The 21,068-nt window shown below is 32.7% G+C and overlaps 1 protein-coding gene across 1 annotated transcript in view; it reads left to right on the forward strand.

Moving 5' to 3' along the window:
* Window positions 1-432: 432 nt before the first annotated feature.
* Window positions 433-21,068, forward strand: part of LOC143244962 (nuclear pore complex protein Nup214-like) — a 47,053-nt gene continuing 26,417 nt past the window's right edge. Inside the window, exons 1-7 of the mRNA XM_076490575.1 lie at window positions 433-673; window positions 3,317-3,379; window positions 5,181-5,307; window positions 6,383-6,600; window positions 15,596-15,794; window positions 17,166-17,294; window positions 20,619-20,722. Of these exons, the coding sequence (XP_076346690.1) occupies window positions 3,344-3,379; window positions 5,181-5,307; window positions 6,383-6,600; window positions 15,596-15,794; window positions 17,166-17,294; window positions 20,619-20,722 (813 nt within the window). The 5' untranslated portion in view covers window positions 433-673; window positions 3,317-3,343. The remainder of the gene's footprint in view (window positions 674-3,316; window positions 3,380-5,180; window positions 5,308-6,382; window positions 6,601-15,595; window positions 15,795-17,165; window positions 17,295-20,618; window positions 20,723-21,068) is intronic.

The following is a 21,068-nucleotide window of genomic DNA, read 5'->3' on the forward strand; positions in this document are numbered from 1 at the left end:
AAACAAGCAAACGTGTATGTGTTCCTTATACGTTCTCATATTTCTTGATCAATTAGCACCCAACTTGACACAGTAATATAAGGTGACATGGGAAGGGTTGACCTCCGTCTAATTTTATATATAATTTCAAAAATCTACCAAATCTGCACAGCTTGACACGATGATACAGGATGACATGAAAAATATCATAAGGGGAGTTGGTCACCCCATCTCATTTCATAATGATGGAATTATTTAAAACAGTATGCCTTTCTTTTCACCAACCTTTATGTATTTTATTGCACTTTTAATATTAATTATGTAAGAAAAAAACAATAACAAAAGCACAATTTACTAATATTTATTAAAAACGAGTTTTTATTTCATCCATGTAACGGATTGGTACTCGAACTTGTATTAAATTAATATAAATTCAGAATAACTCTAAATTGAAAAGATAATGGTATATTAAGATACCACAAGAATAGCAGAAGAGCCACTAGAAAAATAAAGCTTAACTAAACTGAGAGAGCGAGTGGAACTTTTGTTATTATTTCTGTTTTCTTTAAGAAAGAACTAAACAAACTGTTAGTTATGAGATGCTAATTCACTGAAAGTGATAGGCAATAAAAGTTTGTTTTGCTACCATATAACTGAATTAGGCTTAAGAATAGCACCTCTGGGAAAGTGTTAAGTATGATTTCTTTCGTTAAAGTTAAAATAATAAAATATTAAATTACGAAGGCAGTAATATAAAACGTAGTAGTATGATATATAATAAGTTTGATTATTATTATATTGTTTTATATAGCAAATATATTTGGGGATATTTAATGTATTTAACATGAATTCCTGTATGAAAACAAAACTAGGCCTACATAAGTTACACCTTTAGTTGTACAATAACAAAGTACATCACATTAGTAAGATAGGAGCTATTAACTCGTAATTTATTTTAATTTACACTTAAGTTTAAGTTAAAATAGCGTAATAATTTATGTTTATTTAGGTTTAATAGTTTAAGTGAAACTATTACCGGTAGTACTAATAATGGTACAGGGTGTTCGGAAAGTCACTGTGTAGTTTTGAAAGTTGCGATAACAGCATTCATTCAGTCTATTTCAAGCCAGCAACTGATAGCAGTGTTTAGAAACAAAATAAGAAGGATCCAGGGCTGTATTGATGCCAACGGGGGTCACTTTCAACATTGTTTATAATTGCCATTCATATTTACCTCCTGTATTCTATATTGAAACATATCTGTTAATAAATATATAAGTGTACAGTGACTTTCCGAACACCCTGTAGTACACCATTAAACAAGATTTATTTTACTCTTTAAACATTTGGAAAATGTAAGTGAATCTGAATCATTGAAATTAAATTTGAATGTTCAAATATTAAAATAATAAAACAGTCTACCATTTAAGTTTATTATACTAAGTAGTAATTAACAGACTAAAGAAAAATTTAGAAACTGAAGAACTAAAACATTGGCTAATTAGTTTAATTACAATAAAGCTTTAAATTCCTTGACTGCCATTTCTGCTGTTAATGTGTTATCTGTAAAATGTGAACATTTCTTATAATAAAATCAAGGGAATGAAAGTGGCAGTGCCATGATTTACATCATTAAAACAAACAAGAAAATAACTAACATTTAGTGTTGAGTAAGTTACATTTAGATATGTAAGTGTTATAGCATTTTATTTTTTAACATAATGTATGTAATTTTGGAAGTAAAAGCCATAACTTTGTAAGTAATGTAAAGATTTTCAAGTCTTCTCACTACTGTTTTGTAGGTTTAGGAAAATGTAGCTCCATAAAAGAAAAAAAAAAAACAAATGCATTTTAATTTTAACATAGTTTTGGAGCCACAAGAAATGTTTTGAATTTTATTAATTTTGAAATACAATATCAAAGCATACAGCTCACTGGTTTCAAAATTATTATTTTTTACTTATTAATAAGTGTATTTTTATTTGTATGATATCCTTGATGGTGTATGCAATATTTCTGTGCTGAGTTTTTCATTTGGTGAAACTTTTATGACAGCCCTAGCAACTTGTCATGGTACACAGTTTGGAAACCACTAACTTAGCTTTATAATGTATTGCAGAGAGCAGTTATCTGTTCCTTATAAATTATATATAGGAGCATTGTTTCAGTGGTTTCTGATCTAATAACTTAAAGAGGTGGGTTTAAAATAGATATTCTATAAGATTTAGTGGTGGGAGGGGTTCATTCATGTGTTAAAATGCATGATTCAAGATTTCTCTCAGCTCATAAATGCTTTTTCCTGGTGGTTACGCTCTTGATAGTGAATGGTATTGAATTTGTTTTGAAAGCATTGATTATCATTGATAAAATTTGCCACATCTTCAGTTTCTATATAAAAAAAATTGCTTGTTTTCCATGTGAATACTTAGGCTTTAATTTTAGCTCCATATATTTGTCAGTTTGAGTGAAATTTACAAAAATAATAATGGGAGCTGAGCTCCAAAAGTTTCTGAAAAGTTAGAATTCCGTGAAATTTTTTGCTAGTAGTTGAGATTGTGGATGTTTTTAGTAAAGCTCTCTGACAGAAACCAGGTTGTTAAACTTGACCAACAAACCAAAAGTGATGAATGTATTTTGATGCAAAGCCAGCATGAATGCTAAGAACCTGATAAGTTTCATCCATCACTGAAGTTTTCTTTTAGATTTTAGACACTCATATTTCACAGGCAGCTAAAGTTAAGGCTTTATATAAAGACAATTTTTATTTATTGTAAAAATAATTTTTTTTCTTTTATTTAAGTCTGTTAAACTTTATTAACAAATATGGTATTCTTGTTTATGATCCAATTTGTTTTTATTTCTACAGCAAAAATTACTATTTTGTTGTTTAAAAACATGAAAGATAAACATCAGCTCTATCATTTAAAAGTCATTTTATTTCTTATTGGAAAAATCATATACGCATAATTTATCACTATGTTATAATTTGGTCTCTTTTGTTTTGAAATTTCAAATACTTGCAAATTATTGTGAGAGCGTAACATATATGAAGGTAATGATCCCATAAATAAAGATAATATTGAGAAGTGTCAATCTGGTGTGGTACAGTGTTTAATTTTATATTTTTTGATTAATAAAGAATATAACTTGCCAGGAGTCATCACTAAACATAGTAATCTATACAACAGCTCATTAATTAATTTTTAAAAGTTTAACATAGGGTAAGCCTATTTTGTACTTACTAACATAGTAGTATTATATGTGACACATCTATGTGAAAGTTTTCATAAAAATTGTAATTATAATGTATTTTTCTTATTACATGTTATAACTCCAGCCAATATATATTTGAAAATCTACCATCATGACTGAAATTATAGCAGAACAGCATGAAGTTACAGTAAGTTTGTGAACAAGCTGTTTTTATTGGACATTTAAAGTTGATAAATTATTCGTAACTTTGCTCTGTTTAACCATCAAATGTAGATGAAAGTGTACATTCAAAATTTAATTATGCCACTTTAATATTAATGCATACGAATAGATGTGGCATCTAAACATAGTTAATAAATCAAGTATTTTTGTTATATAAGCTTCAAGTTCTTAATTTTATGAGGGAATATTAAAAAATATATTTCAATATCACCTTAGTATGATAATTTTTACATTTGTTCTCTAGGTCTTTCTCCTCCTCTAATTTATTTTTCACTCTATGAGGTAGGAAAGTGTAATTACACATTATAATATAGATACTGCTATGACAAAGTCTAATTTTTATAGCCTTCAATGTTATTTAAGGAGTCATAAACTTAAAAATCAGACCAAATTGCTATACCTACCTCTCACATGCTCTCTTTCACAAAATGCTGACAATTATCTCTGATGTTTTATTTTTATGAATAAGGTGTAAGGCTGCCGGGGGTCACCTCTTCTGATCACTCTCACCAGTATACAGTAGTGTGTTGCTGGTTAGTGGATGCTAAAATGACATAAGAGACACTTAATGTTGTAATTTGTACTGTCAAGACTTCAGTAAAACAGGCATGTTTTGAATCAGTAAAGGAATTATGTACTCAGTAGGCTACAACACAGCATTACATATAAACTTAAAAAATAAAACTGTTACTTTTAATATTGGTTTTATATATATACTCTTGAAAATTAACATATGTGGGGACCCTGCAGAAGTACATCTAGTATTATATAATTTATAACCAACAAAAGGGCAAAGTTTTTTAATCTATCAAATTATGTATGAAGCTATTTTGTTTTCAGAAAGAGAATTTTCAATTTCTCCTTCACTTTTGAAAGTTTATCTCGTGGTGTTTAGATATAGTAGCTGAAGGAATTAATTAAGCCCTGTGATCTGAGTTTGAAAGCCAATGAAATTAACATAGTTAAAGGACAATGTTTGCTCTGTGTATTATTATCCAACATTATTATAAAAGAATTAGGCTTCAATTTTATTAGCAACCAACAATAAAACAAGAGATCAAAGAAAGGCAGTTACTGTATTTCTTGTTTTTCATGTATATTTTTATTTATTATTGTAAAACAAACTAAAATATAAAAAATTAGAAACTTAAGTAAGATAAGGTTATATTAGTTAAAATAATGGGAAAAAATAGTAAAAGTTATCTGTAAGGTATGCTTGCATGTACCTTGTTATATTACATGCATTTGCTTTAGAATGGCACAAGTCTTGAACAAACACCCATCTATATATATTTACATGTATTATGCTAGCCTATGTAATTGTCATAATGCATCACTCATCTGCTTCCCTCAGTGGGTTCAGCAGATAGCCAGATGTAGCTTTGTTATAACACACTCCTCCACTGATAGGAGGGTGTTTCATTTTCCATGTGCAGTAATGCCCAGGAGCACAAACATATGATCACAGGGCCATTGTTGATGGTGCAAAGATGCTCCAGAAGTAGAGATGAAAGGTGGCAAAATGGTGCAGAGAGGTAAATATCTCAAATACTGGGGCTAGTACTGATGAAATATATTAAGCTTGTATTGTGATGAAATTTTGTGATACAGTTTTATCTTTTCAGATTAAATTCATTCAGTGAAACTTGGTTCAATACAATTGTTCAACATTTGAAATAACTAGTCTTTATACATAGCTTGTCAGTTTATTTACTTGCAACTTAACCTCATGGTCAGTATTTCTTAACAATATTTTCTTATTTTAGGAGTTTAGGTTTCGTCAACTGAGAAGAGTTCGTATCTTATCAGAAGAAGATTGCAAGCTCATTGCTAGTGGAAACTTAATTACGTCCTCAAGTCGATTTGGGTTAATATTTGTTGGTTTTCATGAAGGTAAGTATTAATCTGTTAAGTTTATATAAGGCTGAAAAAATCAACATTGTTCATTGGTCAAGTAATGTGATATTTTCAATCGTATAACTATTTCATTTAGAACTGTAGTGTATCTATTTGTACTTCACGTTGCTGTGCATGTGTTCGGAAGAAAGATTCAGTGGAGAAGTCAAAATGCTATCCAACTCTAGAAACAAGCAGGAGCATTCCATTAGAACTAAAACTTTATTATGTCCACATTGTCTTAAGTATTGTTAAAACAACATGTTATCAGAATGTATTTTGTTTTTGCTCAGTGCACAACTACCTGAAGCACTAAAAAGCTGTTATAATCAGAGTATCTTTTAATTTATCTTTTGTAATTGTAGGTTAAGAATTTTATTTATATGTGCCATTAATACTAAAAATATTGAAACAGTTCAGATTTATTTGATATTTAAGGTTATTTTGATTTCTTTTATAATGTGTCCTTTTAAACGTGTTGTTGTTATATTTCTCAAAGGGAAATAATATGTTATATATAAAATATCAATTTTTTGTTCATTTTTGGTTAAAACTTTGAGAATTTTTTTTGGTAGTGTATCTTTCATACCCAAAGTATGTAGTATTTCATTTCATTAAATTTGTAGAGGAAGAATGTAGACTGCTACAACTATGTTGTATTTAATCTAAGTGTTTTGCTAATATTATTAGGTTAAAAATTTGATTTATTACTGAACATAATATGATTAAATAAATATTTATTGAAAAATATATGGTAAGAGAGGAGTTATTCTTTGTACTTTTGATATGCATTTATGCTGCATTTTATATGAATTTTAAAGCTGTCTTATTTCTTAAGTCTTAATTGTTTACCATTGAAATCAAATTAAAATTGAAAATTATATTCAATTAAGGAAGATTGGTAGCTGTGTAAATAGCCATCTAATGTTGTATTTTTCCAGTGACAGTTGGTATTTGAATAACATTTTACTAGGAAATTTCTATTTTGTTTTCATGTGTAGGTGATAGTCTTTGGTACAAATGTGTGATTTGAGTTTTTTAAAAGTATTGAGTGTTGTACATTTTTCTATAGGATTCAAGGTTTTAAAGCTAGATGACATTTTGAATATTGATGCTGATAGAGATAAGGCTAGGATGGAATGTGAAGACTATCCATGTTTAAAAGTGGACTTGCAGAAACAGCCTATCCACTTGGCTCTTAGCTCGGACAACATGACATTAGCTGTTTGTGTCATCAAGAATGATTATCCTTTTGCCTTAATGTATGATATTAGAAGCTTTGCAGACATGGTATGTAACTTTAAGATTGCAGTATTGAGAATAATATACATGTGAATGCTTGTTTTGGATTACCAATTACAAAGGTTTTACTTTTTTAAGCATGGAAACCTTATTTCTGTTCACATAACTGTATAGCTAGTTGCATGTCATCTTGAAAAAGAGAAATAGTATTCTAAAAAACAAAAAGGTAGAATTATTAATGTTAAAGTTTCGTTTTTTCCGCTTGACACACACACACACGCACACACAGAGATTAAGCTCAATAAGTTTCCATTTCAGTTATTGCAATTAGGTGATTTACATCAACAGTATTAAGCAATAATGAATTAATATATCATTTAATGCATTCCTGGTTAGTCATCAATAATCATAATAGATTATGTCTTGGGGTAATAGCATCCAAAAAGCATTGGGGATATACCATTTATCAAGCAAAATCCAAAATACTGAAGTTAACTCTTTCATTATGGGTTTGGTGTAATCCACTTAGCTTCTAACCATTGAGAGTAATTACACCATAATTATTGGTAATGTACACATCTTTACAAAAGTTTGCAAGTTGTTGGTAAATATTACAAGGCTTTTGTACACAAAATATCAGGTTTCTGAATTAAATATTAAGATTTTATTAATTAAAGATTTTGTCACAAAGTCTTTTCTTTGAGGATGTTGAGTATCCAACATACAGAGTAATTTTAAGATTAAAAATACATGTATGCATAAGAAATATTTAAGTTTCACATGTGAAATCTTTATGAACTCCAGATAATTATCAAATGTTTTTTTATTACAAAAAGTGCATTTTATCTGTTCTTTTTACTAATGGAAGCTGTACACGTTCAGTAGAATTGACCGATCTTGTAACCATCATAAAAAATCAGAAATGAATTTTTTATTTTCTTTTTAGAATGACTACAGATTATAACTCAAAAACACAAATGTTTAACGTAAATAGCTTAAGTGCCATAACGTTATACCATTATGTATATAATATTTTTATTTATTAACCTCTCAGCTTTTGCTGGCTAACTTGATTGAAGTTACAATGACATGGAGCACAGGCACTTGTGTTACTGCATCAAAGAATATAAAATTGACTTTTACAAAATGGCCTGTCATGGCTGTGTTTTAGTGAACTAGTATTTTGTAAAATACTGTCAACATTTTGCTTACAATTTATAATATATCTATATATGTTATTTCTATTTACAGATAAATTTTAAACTTATTTTTCTTAAAACATGGAACAGTAAATTAAATTATCTTTTCTAGTACAATCTTTGTACTTGGTTGTTACTTTTCATAGCTTACTAAGCGTAAAGGAATTCCATTGATGGAGGATGTGTAATAAGTTTTTAAGTTTCATGTGTACATTTGATTAATTTAGAAATCGTAAATTACTGTATTGATATCATAGAAATCCACTACAATTTATAAAGTTTGGTAACTGAGTGTTATTTGGATTTAAAAAATATGAAATGTTTGGACAGGCTAAAGACTGAACTTACCAGCACAAAGGTTAGTCATGAGAAGAAGAGACAGTGCCATTATATTTGAAAATAGCTGAGAAAAACTTTTTTTTTTTGACATTCTGAACTTACAATTGATTATTCACATATCTTGCATAGAGTTAAGTTTATATAAGGGATTGTTTTCAAAAATCAAAGGAGGTGAATGGGACATGTAGAAATGATAGGAGGTTTTTCTTTAAATTCTAGCTTTTAAATATTGGTAATTTGAATTCCTAATTCATACAAAACTATAGATTTTGTATTTTAACATCAAACATCTACTTTGAACCAGTGCTGCAATAAATGTATCACATGACACATAATTATCTGTGTAGGTTTGTGCTAAACAACAAATAAACAAAAGAACTTAACTGAAGTTTTGGTGATACTTTGGTTGTTATTCTTTTTCTACAATGTACAATATACACAGAAGGTGCAAGTTTGCATATAGAAAAATATTCACAGATTCACTGTTTTCTAACAGTGATGGAAATCATTGTAATTCACAAGAATAACTACTCCCTTGGTGTAGATTCCTGTATGTGGTGAGGGTACCTCCCAGGGAAGTTTCTGTTCTTTCAGTTTACCTTCTCTGGGATCTAAACATCCACCCACATGTTTGCTGTGCATGGTGGCCCATGAAGGGGAGGAGAAGATCCTGGTGGTTGAAGGGTCCAGCTCTAACACACCTCTTTGGCCTTGAATTCCTGTAGACGAGCAGCCTTGGGGTGGCCCCCATTGGGTCAGTCAACTGGTCCACTTGGGCTCAGGTCAACCAAGTATCAATAGTGGATGTTCTCAACAAGTGTTGTGGACATTGTATCTGTTGCTGGGGTTTGGGTATGATGCTCACAAAACCCTGGCATTGCTGCAGTGTCCTTATTTGGCATTGTAGTGCATCCTCTCATAGGGCTCCATTGGGGTAGGGGTCAGTAGGCACCGAAATATTCCTTTTTTATTATGGATCCTCCAAATAAAAACTTTCAAATAAAATAGTGAAAAACAGTCCATAGGTAAACAACCACATTTTGAAGAATCTGAGCAGCAATCTCCAACATCTGTAACACCTGTTGTACCTCTTTCTTATACTACATTCAATTTCATACAGACATTTAGGGCAAATGTCTCTCTTTTTCTTCAGAAGGGACTAGAGGGATTTGCTGGCTCTCCAAAGTCAGTAAAGAAGCTTCGCTCTGGTGACATATTGGTGGAAACATCCAGATCTCAACACAGTGAACTCCTTTACATTCAAAGGTGATTGGGGATATACCTGTTGAGGTTACACCTCATGCTATTATGAATTCATTGTGAGGAGATATTGTTGAAAGGGATTTGAAGAACATCCCAAGTTGGAGATTCTCTCTGGTTTCTCCACCCAAGGAGTTTCTGCAGAGAGGCGTATCTCCACTCGTAAAGATGGAATTACAATGCCTACCAGTGTCCTCATTCTGACATTTACGTCACCACGTCCACCTGCCACCACCAAGGTAGGCCATCTTAATTGCAGGGTATGGCCATACATTCTAAACCCTCTCAGATTTTTCCGGTGTCAGGGGTTCGGTCACTCAAGACAACATGTCACGGTTCCCTGATACGTGATGGCAAGGACAATAATGCCTATGAGTGTGAAACGGACCCTCGTTGCATCAACTGGAATGGCTTTCATCCATTCTACTTCTGTTCTTCCCCTAAATGGTTGGAAGAAAAAGAGGTGCAGCGTTTGAAAACAATTCACAACATTGCTTACCCTGAAGCTCAAACATTGCTGTCCACCACTTCATCTCGGACATATGCTTTACTTTGTTCCACGACTACACTGGGAGTGCAGACGGATCTGTGCCTCCAAAAAAATCAGTCTTAAACCAAATGAAAAGTGTTTTGACCTCCATAGATAAAAAAGTTGATGAATCAACTTCAACACTCATTCCTGTCCCTAACATACATTGCAGCAAATCCAAAGATCCACTTCTTTTGGTTCCAGGTTTAGGCATTTTCTCGGATACATCTTCTCCAATCCCAAGATGCAAAACAATCATTCATTTACATTACATCCTCATTTGCCGGAATCCTCTTCCAACAGCAAAGACCTGTCCATTCGATCCAGGTATGGATCCATGGAGGTCAATAGATTCCCTCAAATAAAGACAGTGAAGAAAAAAAGACACGGTCATGAACAGAAGGGCTCTCCACCCAATTCACCTACACATATATAAAAATGGCCACCTTGATACAATGGAACTGTCGAGGTTTACATTCTAATCTGGATGACATCAAAACACTGATTGCTTCCTACCATCCTGTATGTTTTTCCTTGCACAAAATATTTTTGAAACCTAGCAGTACAGTCACCTTTCAACAGTTTTCTTTGTACAGAAATGGCAGACTGTGTGATAGACGAGTGAATGGAGGGGTGACACTGTTGGTTGATCAGCATGTGCCCACTGTATCTTTCCCACTCGACACACCTTTGGAGGCCATAGCCATCTGTGTTTCCTTGGGTTATACCATCACTGTTTGTTTTCTCTACAAGTCACCTGGAAAAACACATGATCATTTAGACCTTGATGCTCTTGTTGAACCATTGTCATCTTCCTTTCTAATCCTGGGACACTTTAATGGACTTCATCCAATATGGGAAAGTGCTGATACTGACATGAGGGGTCGCTCCATAGAGCATATGCTCTCTGATTACAATCTTTCTCTTTTCAGTACTGGCTCTTCTACTTATTTCCATGTGCCTAGTCAGTCCTTTACTGCTATTGATCTCTCAGTTTGCTCCCCTTCACTATTCTCCCACATTTCATGGAGGGTTGACAATAATCCATGAGGCAGTGATCATCTTCCTATAATTTTGAGAGAGACTAGCAATGGTCAATGCCATCCAACTCGTGTGCCCTGGTGGAAGCTGGATCAAGCCAACTGGCCCTCTTTCACTGCTCTTGCAGAACTTGATGCTGCCATTGTCTGTGAGCCATCAGTAAACGACTCTGTGGCAGCAGTAACTGACTGTATTATACAGGCAGCTGCTCAGTGTATTCCTGAAACCTTGACACATTTTCCATGATATCCTCGTTCTTGGTGGAATCCTGCTTGCCACGTGGCACAGAAGGCTCAAAAATTGGCCTGGGATACTTTTTGTAGGTATCCCACACTCTCACTCTGCATCACTTTCCAGCAGGCCCATGCACATGCTCAGTGGGTAAGATGTCAGAGCCAGAAGGAATGTTGGATTAAGTTCACAACCAGCATATTTTTTACCACCAGCTCCAAAGTCATATGGGACAAGATTTGAGAGGTCAGGGGGCAATATAATTCTGTCCCACTCTCAGTCTGATGGCCAGGAAGTAGCTGATACCTGGAGCATTTCCAATACTTTAGGTGAAAGGTTTTTCTGGGTATCCAGCATTTCTGCTTCTTCCTCCATGTTATTAGCCATCAAGACTCAGGCAGAGTGATCACCTCTTTCCTTTCAAGCTGGTTTTCTTTATGACTATAATCCTCCTTTTACACTGGTGAAACTCAAACTGGCCCTTCATCAGTCTGGCAGTACATCGGTAGGACCTGATGATGTACACGATGAAATATTGTGCCATCTATCTCATGCTTCTCTTGATGTTCTTATTCTTTATAACTATATCTGGTAGGAAAGCCTTTTTCAAATGACAGCATCTTATATCGATATTCTTTGACATTGAAAAGACTTATTACACAACATGGAGGAATGACATTTTGCGAGACCTCCATATATATAAAGGGTTCGACACTTTCCCTTTCTTTTCTGCAGGAACTTGGAGTCACTGAGGGCTGTGTCTTGAGTGTTACACTTTTCAGTATAAAGGTTAATGCCATCACTGAACAACTCTCTTATTGTTGCAAACAGGCTCTATGTCTACAACTTTCACATCTCATCAGTCATTGAACATAAGGTATATTGAGCAGCAGCTATAGACTGCCTTCAGTCATATACTGAAGTGGACCACGGCAAATGGCTCCAAAACCGTTTGCATGTACTTTTGCCACCAAAAGGGGGTATTCACCCTGATCCTGAACTCTGTATCAGTGTAAGCTAACCTTTATACCACACGTCATGCAGCTACGGGTCAAATGTACAAGAGCACTGAACATTCTCTGTGTTTTCTGTTCCACCACTTGGGGATGGGATCGATGGTCTCTGCTAAAGATATATCATGCTCTTATTTGATCAAAACTCGACTATGGATCACTGATTATGGCTCTGCCAGGACCTCAGACCTAAAGATGCTGGATCCTGTTCATCATTAGGAACTTCAGCTCTGCACTTCCCAGTTCAGAGCTTATACAGAGTGTCTCATGAACCTCCTCTACACTTCTGGTGTTTGCAACTATCTTTACTGCATGCTTTGAAACTTCATTCCTTACCAAAGCATCCCAAATGAGGTTGTGTTTTCCTTCCTCAGTGAGCCATACTTTTTCAGAACAGGCTATCTGCCATTGCTCCTTTTGGTCTTTGTATCCAGGCAATGTTGAATGAATTGGGTCTGTCATTGGATAACATTGCTGTATTCTCTCATCAGCCCATCCCACCATGGCTTATTACAGTCTACAAATGTGACCTATCTTTAACTCATGTGAGAGAAGCAGATACTCCCAATTGGAAATAATGTGTGTTATTTGCTGAACATCTTTTGAACCATCCTTCCATTCCTGTTTATACAGATAGTTTGAAATAAGGTGACTCTGTGCTCTGCCATGGTTTGTTGTGGTTTGGTTAATACATGCAGAATCCCCTTTACAGTTTCTGTGTTCACTGCTGAACTGTATGCCATTTTTCTTGCCCTAGATCACATAGAAGCTGGGCAGAACTCAAATTGCACTATCTTTTCTGACTCGCTTAGTTCTATACTGGCCCTGGAATTGCTTCACATTAATTCTCACTCTGTTCTCACTGATATTCAAAACCAACTGGCTTATTTCTCTTTAACATCTACTTCTATCTGGTTTTTCTGGATATGGGCCATATTGGTATTCACAGGAACAAGCTTGCTGACACCACTGCTAAATCTGTCTACTCTGTGCCTGTTCCATACATGGACTGTAGTCCTGGATTCAAGACTCGGCTCCATGCCAGTTGGCAGTCGACTTGGAATGAGTAACGTGAAAAGAAGCTTTTCCAAATAAAACTCTCTGTTGGACTTTGGCTGTCTTGCTACTATAAGGAAAGGAAAGAGGAAGTTGTTCTAACTAGACTATGCATTGGTCACAGTTTTTTAACTCATTGTTTTCTTTTACACAATTGTGTTGTCTGTGTAACACTCAGGTCACAATAAGCCGCAATTTTTGTCTTTCCATCGTTACGACTCTCAACAACGGCACAAATTTAAACATGTTCTGTGTCATAGTTTATCCATAATGTTAGATGGTGTTATTGGCGACAGTGACACTGTCCACCTTGGAAGTGTTATTAGTTTTTTAAAGGCCATTAATCTTTTTAATGCTATTTAAATTTTTTAATTTATACATTAGACCTTTTTTAATGTGACTCCCTTTAAATAATCAAAGTAGATCTAGTTCAATTTGAAATTCAAAAATGGCCATAATGTCAAAAACCTCGAAACAAGGACTGGAAAGGCCAACTTCAGATTACTAATGCTGTTAATCATTCTGGCGAGTTATAATTAGAATTTTGCTACGAGTCTTTTAAACTTTTTATTACTTTCTGAAAATGGCTATAATGTCAAATAACTTGGAACTAGGACTGGAAAGGCCAACTTCAGGTGACTAACAGTGATTTTTGAACTTACTTGTTAGTCTTCCTAGGGAGTTATGATAATTAGTCATGCTACAGAATGTCTTTACAACTTGTATTACTGTAGTTTTCTCTTACCACTGTAGACTAGATGTAAAAAATTGGTTTTAATGTTATTTATGGTTTTTTTAACTTTGTTTTGTTTTACCTTAATTTCCTTTTTATGAATTTTACTAATTTTAACTTTTTAACGGATGTTTGGCACAGATAGCGTAGTTGCTTTGTGCCTTAAAACACCAACCAACCAACCAAGAATAATCACCTCATTAGTTCATGAAGTAAAGTGAGTTCTTTTAAACAAATTGATCTATACTCATTCTGTTTGTTTTTACATTTGTAATTATGCATATATATATATTACTTGGATTTGATACTTGGGTTGAACATTATCCAGCAGTTAATGTACAAAAATTGTTGACCTGAGGTTTTGTGGTTTAAGTTCTGTTACCACAAATAAAAACAGTTGTGTTTTACATTTTGGGGCCATAGGTGCATAAAACAGCAATGATCAAACCCTTCTATTAAGTCTGATAACAATAGCTCAACATTTTATAGTGGGAAGTGATTAATTAGCTGCTTTCACTCTGTTCTGCTACTTCCAAAATAGGGCAGCTTGCACAGACAGTCCTTGTGTAACTTCATGCAAAATTTGATAAAACAAGCAAATGGTTCCATTGATACTTAAGCTACCACTCAGACAGTCATAGTGAAGTACAATATGAGCTAACTACATTGTTAACAACATAAAAGAGAAAGATTTTTGGTAATACATAATTCTTATTGATGTGTATGATACCATATTAGTTTATGTGGCTATTACATCTTTTTCTACCTTTTTGTGTCTTAAATGTGTTATTGTGTTATCATATAGGGTATGTGCAAATAGTTACACATATTTTAAAACACAGTGAGTTTTCAGATGAAGGAAGACAAAGATATTGTAAAATGCATGTTAGGATAAATATGTTTGAAATTTATTTCACCCTATCATTTTTTGTCCTAAACCAGAATGTATGAATTTATCAGCTGATAGTACCCAAATGGTCATTGTTCAGAAAAATTGTTACTCTTGTTTGAAGCAAGTTCTAATAAATCCATCATGCTTAGGCAATATGAAATGGTAGTGATGGATAAGAAATGTGAAGAATCAAACAGTGGGTGTGTTCAGAAAAAGTCCAACATAAGTGAAAACACTAACCTCACTGACTTAACCCTTGCAACATTGAAAGGAAAATTCTAGATGAAGAGCTTTTGTTATACTTGATATACTAGATGTCTGGGTGTTTTAAACTTTTAAATGTGCACCTGAAATTTAGGTACAACTTTAGATAGTAGCAGAATTATAATAAATACCAAATTTATTGATTGGGCGAGTTATAATGAAAAGTTCCTGAATTGTATGGTCATGTCTTATAAGACAACATTACATTTATGTGGAACAGTTATACTTGTTAACTGTAAAAGATGAGAACCCATACACTACTAAGGAATACATATAAAACTTTAGAAAAATGTTTGATTGCTCTTTCAATACAAAAGATCTATGTTTTCTAGCTCCAAATTGTATATTAAAATCAGTATTGGATGGAGGTAATGGAACAAGCTTAATTTTTTATACTTATTTGAATTTATTGTGTAGTAATTTCTATTTTTAATATTCCAGTCTTTGTAATTAATACTTAGAATTTTTTAAATATTTATTTTCTAGACAAGTACTGCACAACCATTTACAGAAGTTCGTTTATCAGCAACACCAGGAATATCAGTAAGAAACTTAACTTGGAATCCATCAGTTGTTGAAATGTTTGCAGTGTGTCTTAGTGATGGAAGTTTGGGAATTTATGAACTTTCGGATATGATGCTGAAGATAAATGCTGTTTTACCTGCAGAAACAAATGTCACAGCTGGTAATTGTATAATATTTTAACACAAGAATAGATGAAGTTATAGATTTTATTTATAAAATTATTGGATAACCTAAAGTAAATTGTAAGTTGTTTTTTTTCTTTTCTTATTAGTAATTGTAACAAAGTTTTTCCTTACTGTCTTTTAACTGGTAAGTTAATCCTTTTTGTTGGAGGCCTATTTGATGTAATACCTTGTAATAAATTGTTGACAGTATCTTTTAAGGTACATCTAATGGTCAACAGATTGATGTTTACTTCAGAGATTATGTCATAATGCTGATTATTTATTATACTTAATTTTTGTGTGTGGTTTATATGGTTTAGCTGGGAGAAATCTTGCTTTACTGATCTTTTGACATTTTTTGAAGAAGTTGCTATTTATTTACATGTGGCTAAGAATGAATATGATGTTTGGTGTATATGAATTTTCAGAAAGCATTTTTTTAAGGCTTGTTAAAAATTACCTCTGTAGGTGTGGGAGATAAGTAGACTCATTGGATAGAAAAGTGGTTAGAAGGAAGAAAACGGAGGGCTGTTCTAAATGGAGTTCAGTGAAACAGGATTAATGTCATAAATGGGGTACTTCAGGGCTCATTGTTAGGGCCCTTGTTCTTAAATTGTTGATGACATTAAAGTTTCATTGGTTGTGTGGATGTTGCTGCTGCTTTACAAAAGATTTTAGATTACTTGATAAATTGAGCAGAGGACATTGAATTGTTGGAAAGTTTCCAGAGGAGAGCTATTAGGATGATATTTGGAATGGAAATGTTGTTGTATAAAAACAGGTTAACCCATAGTAACCCATTTTTAAACATGCATTTTGTTGCACCTCCTACAATTTTCCAATGCTAATTGTTTTTACTCTACTATTTAATATTAGTAATATTTGTACTTTCAGATTAACTTATAACTCTTATAGTCATAATTGTGCCCACCCCACCAACTCTCAATGCTCAACTTGAAAAATAAATATGATTTATTATAATGCATATTACAGCTTTAACAGATATGTAAAGCTGTATTGAGAAGGATTGTCTTTTAAGGGCTTCATCACAGAAGTGCAAAAATTTAACTTTGTGTTAAAAGAATTTTTATTATTGCTCGTAGTTTTGTGTATTTGAATGTAATTAAATCTTAAGCTGGATTCAATCTCATATTTTAATGAGGTGGATATATTAGCTGTTTTCATTGAAAGGTCAGGTTCATTTTTACAGCTTTCACAAGGACAAATGTTTTTGATAAAATAATACTTATAATTTCATCGATTACAAAATAATTTGGAATTGGTTTGCATTTTTTACGTTAAATAGAAGGTGCGTTATAGTAATTCTGTGTAACGGTATGTTGTTTTTTTTTGTTGTTTTTTTTCAGTCTGTTGGAGTCCTAAAGGAAAACAGTTGGTTGCTGGAAAGAAGAATGGATCCTTAACTCAGTACAAACCAACACTCCAAGAAGCAAAATCTATAGCTGTACCACCACTCTTTGAAAATCCAGTATCAGGTTTGATTAAACATCTCTAAACATAGTTAATTTAAATTATGAATTTAATAATTATGCAGAAAACTGGTTGGATAGATGATTTAACTAATAAATGGGACAAAATTACAGTATCAGTATTGAGCTTTATGTTGCATACAAGGTATTTAGAGTTGAAAAAATACTTTTAAGTAGAAGATTTTATATTTAAAACATAACCAACAATATGATTTTGTTTCTCTGAAGACACAAAAGTATGAATTATTAATTATTATTATTAGACTACCTTTGCACAAATTTGATGCCAACCCTGTATTGTACTGTGTAACCAAATACTAATACAGTTATGGTTGTCAGTGGTGATGGGGTGGAGTATTGTGCTTGAACGTTGATCAGGAGAGAGTGGTAAAGAGTTGAAGAGGTGTGGTATTTAGTTGCAGTGATGGTTCATGTAGAAGTTGAGGTCTCACTCACTACCAGTGAACAGTTCTTCTAAAATAGTTAATAAAGCTTATGAAGAACAAAAAAATTGTCACTGATATTTGTTTTCAATCAAAATAAATCTGAAATAATAAATTAATTTTAAGTTTTAGAAGTAAATGGTTAGAAAATCTAATTGTCATATTGCAATGTTGTTCACATTTTTTGTTGCAATTTAATTCACCACCAGCAAAAATAAGGGGAAGTACACTGCAAGTTAGGCTGCTAGATGGCTTTTTAAAATGGAGAATGGAAAGAAAAGTTGTACATGCTTACTGTTACCAGAACATAGTCCTAAAATAATGATGATGAGTTACATAGAAATATTATATAATGGGAATTTGGTTTTAATTTTGTGATTCCTGAAAATACTTTTCATGATTTTAAATATACTTTGCTAGACTGGTTAAAAGTATGACATTTTTTTTCTGAAAAATGTGGAATATGTATCATTGTCAGGGGTTTATGTATATATAGACTGAGGGTTCTTTTACAGTAGGTGACTGTGACTTGATGGAGATAAATTTGGATAAATGTACAGCTTGCAATCCACTATTTTAAAATATGTTTAAAACAACTCAAACATACGTACAAAAATTGTTTAGATTATAAGATATAGCAGTTGTATTTAAAACTAAATGATTTTTTTTTTGTCAAAAGTCCACTTAGGTTGATTTATTTACTTTATAATCCAATTAATAAGATGAATTATTTTCTTCTAAGCATATCAGTGGATAATTTACTTGCGTTGCTCCATGGGTTACAATAGTTGTATCCTGAACCATAAACAGTTATCTTTTTTTTTTTTTGTCAAAAGTCCACACAGATTGGTTCAGTTATCTTGGAACATCCTTTGACCAGACAAATTATTCTCCTTATTTCTATCACACTGTGTGAAATTCACTTAAAATATTACCTGTTAAAGGTAATCACTCACATGACATTTAACATTTTCTTTCACAAAAGTTTCTCAACTTCACTTGCACTTGCTTGGTAACATTGATTTATACATTGATCACTGAGGCTTTGAATTTTTTTAAAGTATGCAAATAGTGCTGATTTAACAATATTCATTTAAGGTAATGAGATAAATACAGAAGATTCAATGAATGTTGTATCAACAATGTTAGTAAAGCCTAGATGACAACATAATTGCAAATACAATGTATAACTAGTCGAGTCACATAACCAAACTTGTCATAACTATTACCATTTAAAATAATTACTTTTAACTCTCCTTTTATGAAAATCTAAACAGTCATTAAATATTAACTTGCAAAATAAACAATACTGCCTGCACTATGCATTCGTATATCAACAGTAAGACCCTCTTCAAGAAAAATGTTTGTTATATTTTTATGTTATATACAAAGACTGTTCAACGTTTATATACTAAGTCTTCTCATATAATCTATACTAACATTTGCAGTTTGCTTGTTTGTCTCTTCTCAAAGGGGTTTATGATAAGGCTTCACCTTGACATGGTTCTTTGTCTTCATTTTGATCTTATGTTGCCTGAGGTCTGTCTTTCTTAATTTAACTGTATATTGGTACAGTAGGTTTTGTTTCCCTTTCTTCTTTTTATCAGTCACTTTGATGCTTATGTTGACATCCAGTCTCCACCCAGTGGTCTTAGGCCAAGTATGTCTTCATCTTCTATAACGAAATCACTGTCTTCAGATTCTTCTGCTATGGCAGCCACACTTGCCATGTCCATCTGTACCTCAGTAGCTGCAGTTGAAGTACTTTTTCAACAGATTGGTATGGTAGACTTTGATTTTCCCATTCACTTTTACTTTATAATACATTCTATTGATAGCTTCCTGTACTTCAACAGGTCCTTTCCAGTTCAAGCTGAGTTTGTTGTTGGCTGTGAGTAACAGAAGTGGGACCTTGTTATTGTAGAAGTGTTTCTAACTGTCTTTGAGTTTAACTTCTCCAGTAGAACTGAATTGATAAGTATGGTTCAATATTCCTTTCTGGTTCTCCATTTTGTAAGTCTCTTTCAATTGTTTGTCTTTTGTTTCTGTTTATCTCCGGTACTGTTCCAAAATGTTTGCAGAGAAAAGTCTTTTGCATTTTATTCAGCTCCTGTGAACTTGTATTTAGCATGTCATTCTTTAATACTTGCAAGGATTTGATGTCTTACTCTACATTTTTCCCTAGAGATATTGTAGTGACTGCATATGCTAAATTCATTTTCTTTCTTTATTCTCCAAATTACTACTACTGGTATACTTCCAGTCACTAAGTCCTACGCTGGTTCTTTGATATTTAACTGTATTTGTCATAACTATTGCCTTTAAAATAATTACTTGTTATAAAAGACTAAATAATCATTAAGTATTAATTCACAAAATAAATAATAATGCCTACACTAAATAGTTATCTATATCCAACAGTCATTAATATTATCTAATCAACTCAAGGCTACATCATATGAACTGTGTAGGCCAAGTGCTGAAACAAAGCTTGAATATAAATACACTTATTTCACACTCTCTAATTTTAATGTCCAAGTTTTATGAAGGTGAACTCAACATCTTGTAGATAAAAACAATTGTAAATTTTGTTAAGTGTTTAGAATTTATGATGAAAAATATGCACATTACTGTGATACTCTCTCAAAATAATGTTTGTGACTTAAGATTTTTTGCTGTGCCTAAAAACAGTGAGCATTTGCATAGCATCATTGGAACTTAAATCATTTTTATGGCCCCACTAGATTGTGAATGTCAACGTGTAAACTATTCTTTTTGTTCTTTGCATCTGGCTCTTAGTGTTAGCAATATTTTGTTTATAGATTGTGTTATACTGTAGAAATACAAAAACTATTTACTTTTAATGTTATTTTTATTTGCTTCACAGTACTGGAGATCAGTTGGCTAATACCTACTGTATTTGCTGTAAGCTTCATACCTGTTGGTAATACAGAAGACAAGACTTCTTCTTTGGTCATTATATCAATTCCTGTAAGTACTAAGCTTTAGTCATAGAAGTTAACTATGTTTCCATTTTGTGGTCTTTGGGGTTGAAGTTTTAAGGTCTTATCACTTACTAAGGATTTACAATGCTAAAATCAGGGGTTCAGTTCCCCTCGGTGGACACAGCAGATAGTGGCTTTACTATAAGAAAACGTAAACTAAGCTTAGTTGGCTGTATCTTCTAAGATCTTTAGGAATAAAATAGTGGTTATATCATTCCAAAAGCTTCACATCAGTGTTCTTGTATAATTCACACCAGAAATGCCCTATTTTTGCAATAGCTGCTTTATGAACTTGTACCATTTCTAAGACCTGGATGCCACCAATTTCCATT

This window comes from Tachypleus tridentatus, chromosome 2 (assembly GCF_004210375.1).
Source record: "Tachypleus tridentatus isolate NWPU-2018 chromosome 2, ASM421037v1, whole genome shotgun sequence".
In the NCBI taxonomy this organism is placed as follows: domain Eukaryota; kingdom Metazoa; phylum Arthropoda; class Merostomata; order Xiphosura; family Limulidae; genus Tachypleus; species Tachypleus tridentatus.